The 7,783-nt window shown below is 40.7% G+C and overlaps 1 protein-coding gene across 1 annotated transcript in view; it reads right to left on the reverse strand.

The window, feature by feature from the left end:
• The window catches only part of st3gal2 (ST3 beta-galactoside alpha-2,3-sialyltransferase 2), a 28,282-nt gene extending 21,969 nt beyond the window's left edge, over positions 1-6,313 (reverse strand). Inside the window, exons 1-2 of the mRNA XM_058645512.1 lie at positions 6,285-6,313; positions 921-978 (exon numbers count right to left, since the gene is read on the reverse strand). Coding sequence (XP_058501495.1) covers positions 921-978; positions 6,285-6,313 — 87 coding nt within the window. The remainder of the gene's footprint in view (positions 1-920; positions 979-6,284) is intronic.
• Positions 6,314-7,783: the final 1,470 nt, after the last annotated feature.

Genomic DNA, 7,783 nt, shown 5'->3' on the forward strand with positions numbered 1-7,783 from the left:
GCACGCCTGCCTGTTCCACTGAATCTCTGTTTAAAGAAACTCTTCGGAGTTTTAAAAGTCGGCATGAAAAGACCTTTGTGCTGGACGATGAAATCTTAATGAAAAAAACAAGGCTTCATGGTGATGTACAGCATCTCTCACAATCATCTTATTTATATCCGCGCTGCATCTGTGGGCAGTTTGGCTAAAAATATCAAACGACTGATCAACAAGTCTTTTCACTGTTCAGCCGCTTCCCCGTTGAGATGAAACAATGCAAAAGTACAAAAGAAGTTTGGGGGGAAGTTATCAAAGCATCAAAAGGCAGATTGATCGACGTTCTGATGGAAAGATTTTCATGAAGATGCCTCGTCTGGGCTCGATGCGGCACAAAGAGAAGTTGAGAGCGGGGGTGTGCAGAGGGTGTGACGGAAAAAACAGACAAAACCAATCTGTCCCAAATCTCATCTTCTCTCCAGCTGGCTTTGAGAGAGCGGTGGGTGGAAGGGTGGGGGCAGCATCTGTCCTGCTGCCCAGTCTCTGTGTGTGTGTACGTGTGTGCCTTTGATGTAATGTGTGGAGCTAAGCTAGGTTGCACAGCGTCTGCCAGTTGCACTAATCTAATTGTGTTCTACAGCTGTGTCGGTGTTTGTGTTTGCGGACGACCAACTGGCCGGCGGTGGCGAAAGTTTCATGGGGGGGCGTCTGGCGAGTTTGAGGTGACTGTCGAGCGATAACCTGCTAAACTGGAATCCTGCGGTGGAGTCCCCGCGGTGTCCACGCTATACCAGCTGTGTCTGCCTTGCCCTCATCTCATGCCCTATAAAACACCTGCTTACCTCACCTGCACACACACAGACATATGCCGACGCCCTGAAGCACAAAACCACTGATGAAATGATTTCATTTCCTAGTGTCCATGTCTGTGAATTTGTGTCCACCTGGGATTCCTGACTGTCTTCTCTTGCCAGATGTCTGGCCTCCTGATCCGTGGAGAACCTGTAGAGGAAGAGACAAAAGATATTTATTCACTCACAGATGAATTGATTATTAATCGATCACTAAATTAATCGACAACTATTTTGATAATCAAATAATCGTTTTGAAGCTTTTTTTTATGATTAAAACAAAATTTCCGATTGTTTAAGTTTCTTAAATGTGAGTATTTTCTTCATTTCTTTGCTCTGGATAACAAAGAAATTATTCAAAGTTAATCATTTTGGTTTGTGGACAAAACAAGACATTTGAGAACATCATGATTTCCAGGTTTGACGAACATCAACCAACATTTTTGAATGTTTTCTGATATTTTATGGACCAAACGATTAATCGAGAAAATAATCGACAGATTAATTGATTATGAAAATAATTGTTAGTTGCAGCTCTACTCAAAGATCATTTCAACTACTTTAATCTTAGTCATTTCATTTTTCTCAAACAGTGGCTTTAGATATTTTAGTGAAGTCAGCATCAGTGACACTTTTTTGATTTCTAATCAGTATGTTGGGGCTACTTTTATACAGTTACCATGGTTACAAGTGTATAACACAAGTGTAAGGGCTTCACGTCTCTGTAACGGTACCAACTGACTCTAGGGCTGTCACTTTATATTTTAGCATCATTTTCGAGCTGTAATGACTCACTGTATTGAATACTTGCTGCCGTCTCAAAGACCTTAGCATCCAGCAGAGGGCGCCTGTAAGATTTCCTACTATATCACATGACAGTGACTGCACAACAGGGACCTGAACAGATTGAGTGACTTTGGGACTCAAGGCAGCCGCAGCAGCGACAGCACATTGGAGATGTAAGTCTACATGAGGAAGACTCTTCTCTCTGCAGATACAAAGCTGCTGCTGCTGCTTTGGTGGCGAGACATGGAGTACGACAAGTGGCCGCAACAGTCTGTGTGTGCCAGGTTTAGCAATAGAAAACAATAATAGAAAGAAATTTAGGTTAAAGACATTCTCACTCAGTGCTGAGTGCATCTTCTATCTTTTTATGCAGACGACACTCAACTCTATTATCCTCGTGTATCAGGTTTTAACTTGGGAATATTAGTAATTTAATGCTTAAATCGCTCAAGGAACTGGATGTCTTAAATTTGCTGAATGAAGATAGAAGATACATTATTTTGAACGTGATAAATGCACTTGTACACTTGTATTTCTCATTCTTTAAACCTGCCTGGTTTTCCTTTTCTATTATGCTTCACAAAGGCAACCCCCAGGGTACATCTCTTGAGTTGTGGTGGTAATATAAAAACCTTCTGTTTATTAAGTTAACGGTCCCTTTTGGATGTTTCCAGGGCCTCTGTGCTGGCTGATCAAATCATGGCGCACTATATAGGTGTTACAAATTAGCCATTATTTAAGGTAGACTGAAGAACGGGGTAACTAAAGAAAATGGCCCTGCAAAGGACTGGAGACCTGTCTTTGATTGGCTTGGCTTCCCCCGTGACCCTTATGTGGAGGGTAAAGTGGTCAACATGCATACATACTGTAGATATATAAAGCAGCCTCTCAGCTGTGTGAGTATGTCATTATTATTTGTCTCACTCAATAATAATTTCATTGGTCTTTGTGTTTTGGAACAGGAATATGATGAACTCATCTGTGCTATAGGACATTTTGTCATCATTATGTTGTTTTGTAACATTTAAAAAAACTCATTAATTAGTTTGTAAGTTAAAATTAACCGCAGGTTAATTAACTGAAAATAATAGATGCCGCTCTAATGTATGACTCCTGTCTCACCATTTATCATTCTAATGGTGCAAAACCTCCATGAATCCCTTGTGGTATAATAAGAAACTAATTTACCAGAAAAGAGTCAACAAATACTTCATTATTTAGTTGGAGACAAAAAAAAAGTTTTTCTTGTAAACTTTTTTGTTTAAAGTTGAATTAAACTGTGAAGACAATCGGCTCCTCTCTCCTGCTACGCACCTTCCCAGTAAACAAAATGTAATGATTACTTTCCATTTCTCTATTTTTGATGATTGCCATGGCAGCCAGCAAGCAAGGCAGGGTTGTTACGGCAACAGAGACGACAGAGTCCCCAACCATGACCCGTCTAATCAACGCTAGGACAGTTGTCTTTCTTTTCTTCGTAGTGTTTGCTCAAGACCATCAACAGTCCTACCTGTCTAGTTGGGTTTTTGGCAACAGAGCCTGATGTTATCGCAGCTGAGCCCTAATACTGTATGCTGCAAATTTAACACATGAACGTTGTGGGATTTTACACATTTACGCTTAAATGTGTCGGAAGGGGAACTTGTTAGATTGCACAGATTTAAATCTTTGTCAAAACATGTCACTTGTCATTTTTATCTGTAGCGAAGAGACAAGGTAAACAGTGAGGAGAATATATTGCATTAGACACATTGTCAACAGCAGACTTATCCATGCAGCCCGCGACCGGTGACTCAACCCATTTAGGAAGACAACTTTAATAAACATTCACACACAGTAGACGCAGGTTTCAGCTGCTCTCAGACATGCACTCAAACCCACTGATCCACCGCTGATTGCACGACGGTACAGGATGTGCGAATGCAAACGACACCAGATGACGCTCCATAGATTCAGAAGATATTCTCCTGTCAGCTCTCTGAGTATAATCTCTGGTTTATATTCCAGTGAGTTTATGTAAGAACCATAGAGTGTTTGCACAATTTAGTGGTCAGCCATACCACTGGTTGCAAAAAGAACTTGGTTTGAATGGAAGTGTATGGAAAAGTGAGCTTTGATTTTCACTGGATTTATAAAACGTCAGTCAACATTTTCACGAGCAAATAATGGTTTCAATTGCGAGTGCCTGGTTTTTATAAATTCTGTTTCCATTTAGAGGAAAGTATGCGATAAAGCACGGCACATATGAGGTGCGACTGACAGCTGGTATCATCCAATAGCAGCCTGGTTACAGGTGCTGGTGAACATACGGGGCCCCTAATTTACGCCTGACGCAAACCAAGCGTCATTACTAGTTTCCAACCAGTGCAATTGTCAATTTCACACCCAGCTCCCCCACTGTGCATGTAGCAAATTGTGCAGCAGAAAGTCAGTGCATCACTGACCCACAAAAACCTGGTCTTAACAGCCAGGGTGCCGGCTGCTGGGACTTTGCGCTGAGATTACACGACTTGTAAAGAGTGAAAATGGAGATGGACACGCCCTAAACCATGCATTTTAGAATTGTCTAAAAAAAAGGGCCCCCAGTGTCAAAAGAAACACGGATTATATGTCAACCTCTGTGTTCAGTCCAGTTTTGCACTGCTCTGCCTTCTGAATGACAGCAACCTTTAACTGCAACCCCCCCCCCCCCCCCCCCCTGCACACACTCTTTCCCTTTGCTGTCTCCAGTTCCTGCTTTAAGGCAAACACCTATTGTCATAATCCTGGGAATGTGACACCACCCCATTTTCATCTTTACAGCTTGTAATTATTACAGAATCACAAAAACCCTCCTTTGAGAAACAATGACTCTCAACAGGTGCTGGAAAATGTTCAGGCTTTTCACACATTCCTTCCTCCTGCGTGCTGTAATGTCTCACTCCACTCAGTCTCACCTTCTCTTTTTAAGCAGTAGGTGTGGGTGTCTAATGACTGAACAAATAAAGTGACTAAGTCAATTGCAAATCTGCCCTCATGCAAATGTCTTTCGTTACATTACATGTCATTTAGCGGACGCTTTTATCCAAAGCTCTTTCCTGTGTGGCAGAGAGAACTACTGCTAACAGCTGCTGCAGGTCATGTCATGAAGACATGAAATGCCATCATTTATTTACTTCATCCACTTCAGTTGTACTTGTTTATTCTATTAATTAACACACCAAAAATGTATTATTATTCTAACTAAAGAATATATAAAAATACAAAATATGGTGATGGAACATTTTTTGGAACATGAATAAATCTTAATAAAGTAATTTCAGAGTGTGGTGGGCGATTTTGTTATTGTTACGTTTATAAGAAACATCCAACTTAGACAAGAATTACCAAGCTGCTTGAAAAATACTCTGTTTTACTTGGAACATTGCAAGCCTGGTTGCTTTTTTGCTGTATCTGCTACGTCTAAAATAATGCTATCACTGCCCAGGTCGGTGGCCCTGATTTTGCAAGGCTGATTTTCCGCTAACAGACAGTAGGGGGAGACAGTGGAAACAGCCCCCCAAACTCCCGACAGCAAGACATTTAACCATCACAATGACTCTGCAGCTGTTAAATTAGGGTAAAAATCCTGCATAGTTGCACTTTAAGTCAGCCTGTAGATCTGTGGATCGCACGGTGTTGCATCATTCTGACTTTACTGATTTTATTCCAACATTTAAATTACTTGAATAACTCGTCTGAACTGCTGCTGTTGTTGCCAACCTGCCTGAAAGAGTCAATTCTCATATACGTCAACCAGCATCTGCTTTCTTTCACTCGCCGCTTCCTTGTCTCTTTGCCTCTCGTCGTTATCAGTTTAAAATATGGCATCAGCAGAATTCTGCCGAAGAAACATCTGTTATTAGCAGCAATCTCCTCCTCCTCCTCCACCACCACCCATAACTACACACAAAAATCACTTTTCCTCTTCTTCTGCTCCCATTTTTCTCTGATTATTTCCCAGTCCCCCCATTCACCTCCTCCAGTCATTACAACAAGATGTGTGTTTACGATGATAAAACGCATCAAAGACTGTCGAGGTGACGAATCCCACGCCACAACAACCTGCTCCAGTTGCTCCCACTGTGCTTCTTATGCGGCTGTCATTAGTAATAGCAACATTTATCAGTAGCAGAAGACGTCCTTTTTAAAATTTACAACAGCTTCATAAAAACGTTCCATCACCTCCCTTTCATTGCTTTCCTCTAAATTTTTATTCTCTCAGCCAAAGCCAACTGCTCCATTTGTCTTTGGGTTTCACCTCAGCCATTTTGGCTGTTACAGGTATTTAATGTTCCTCCCTCCTGCTGCTGCTGCTGCTGCTTTCTCTCCCTAATCTGGTTCTTTCTCTATTGGCCCTTTTCCACTATGGTCCCAGCTCGCATCGACTCGGCACGGCACGGCACAGGTTGGTTTTCCACTACAAAAATAGTACCAACTCAACGTGGGTGGAGTCATCGCTGCAAGGCTGCATGAAACTGCTGTGATACACCAGACTGCTCTGATAAATATTGAGATTTTAGACATTTCCCTGGTAATTGTTGGAGATTAACCCCCCTTTTTTGGGGATTGTTAAGTCTTTTTTTTTTAACTGATCTCCAGTTCGGCTTGATTCTTGTGTCGGACGTCTCTTCCTGTGGCCGGCAGTCTGACCCATCAGTGGCCCGACAGTCTGGCGACATCACGCATAGTATCGCCTCAGCTCACTTGGAACCTCGCCAGAGTAGGCACTAAAAAAAGTACCTGGTACCAGGTACTTAACCGTGCCGGGGTGTGTGTTTACCTAAACACTGACCTTGTCAGGACCAGTAGTCCTCATAGAGACCAAAGCCTGGTCCTAATGAGGCAGAACCTAATTTCTGAGGAACTGATGAAGTTTAGGGCTGATATTTGAGCTGTGGTTAGGTTAAGGTTAGGGTTAGACGTTTAACTGGTTATGGTTAAGATGAGTTTAGGCTGCTGCACAAATGTGTGTGTGTGTGTGTGTGTGTGTGTAGCGATGCATCACTGTAGTTTCATAAAGAAGCCATGCTTCCCATCAGCATAAATTATAAATGTAGGTTTCAATGGACAGTTTTAGTTTAATGTGATCTATGGTCCACACTCTCCAGTGTGTGTGTACTGTATTTGTTATGCAATTCTCTCTCTCGCCTCTCGTCACACGACGTGCACTTACGCAAACTGTATTCTCTGTTTCCTCCCCACATTTCATCGTATCGGTCCGTTTGAACCTCACCCGTCTCCTGTCCCCAGTCCATTATCACTGCCTGTCTATCATTGTTTGTTTGTGTGATTGACAGGGGACGGGGAATCTAGATTGACAGGTGGATCCGGTAATTATTTTTGCTTTTTTAATTACTGTACGGTTAATATAGAGAATTATCCTTAGCAGTATGGCGCAGCCTTTCCAATTAGAAACAGACAAAACAAAAACATTAACATGCCCACAGCAGAGGTAATTATCTACCTGTAAGGTAGGAGGAAAACAAAAAATAAAGTGATTTTAGGAAGAAAATAAACACAACATTACAGCTGCAACTAGATTTCCCAAACCTGGAAATGATGATGTTCTCAAATTACGCCTTCTTTGACATTGTCCTTTCAGAACATATTCACATTTAATAAGCTAAAAAACTTGTTTTTTTAATTCTTTCACAAACCAATAACAGATTATCAAAATAGTTGATGATTCATTTAGTAATTGAGTAATTGTTTCAGTCCTAAGACTGTTTATATACTGTATATTGGTACGTATTTATTCAGTTCTTGTATATTTACCCAGAGGTAAAACATTTTCATTGTATACAATCTTTTTTGTTCTTGAAACAATTACTCAATTATTAATCAATCACTAAAGTAATTGTCAACTATTCTGATAATTGATGAATGGATTTGAAACATTTTACATGATTAAAACAAGATTTCTGATTAAATGTGAATATTGTCTTTTTTCTTCACTGCATATAACAAAGAAATATCATTAAAAACTGAATGATTTTAGTTTGTGGACAAAAACAAGACATTTGAGGACATCATTTCTAGGACCAAAGGATTACTCGATTAATCAAGAAAATAAAAAAATCCATTATGAAAATAATCGTTAGTTGCAGCTAATATATTGATTCTTAGTTTATATCTTAGTACATGTATCT

Source organism: Solea solea, chromosome 12 (assembly GCF_958295425.1).
Source record: "Solea solea chromosome 12, fSolSol10.1, whole genome shotgun sequence".
NCBI classification, from domain to species: Eukaryota; Metazoa; Chordata; class Actinopteri; order Pleuronectiformes; family Soleidae; genus Solea; species Solea solea.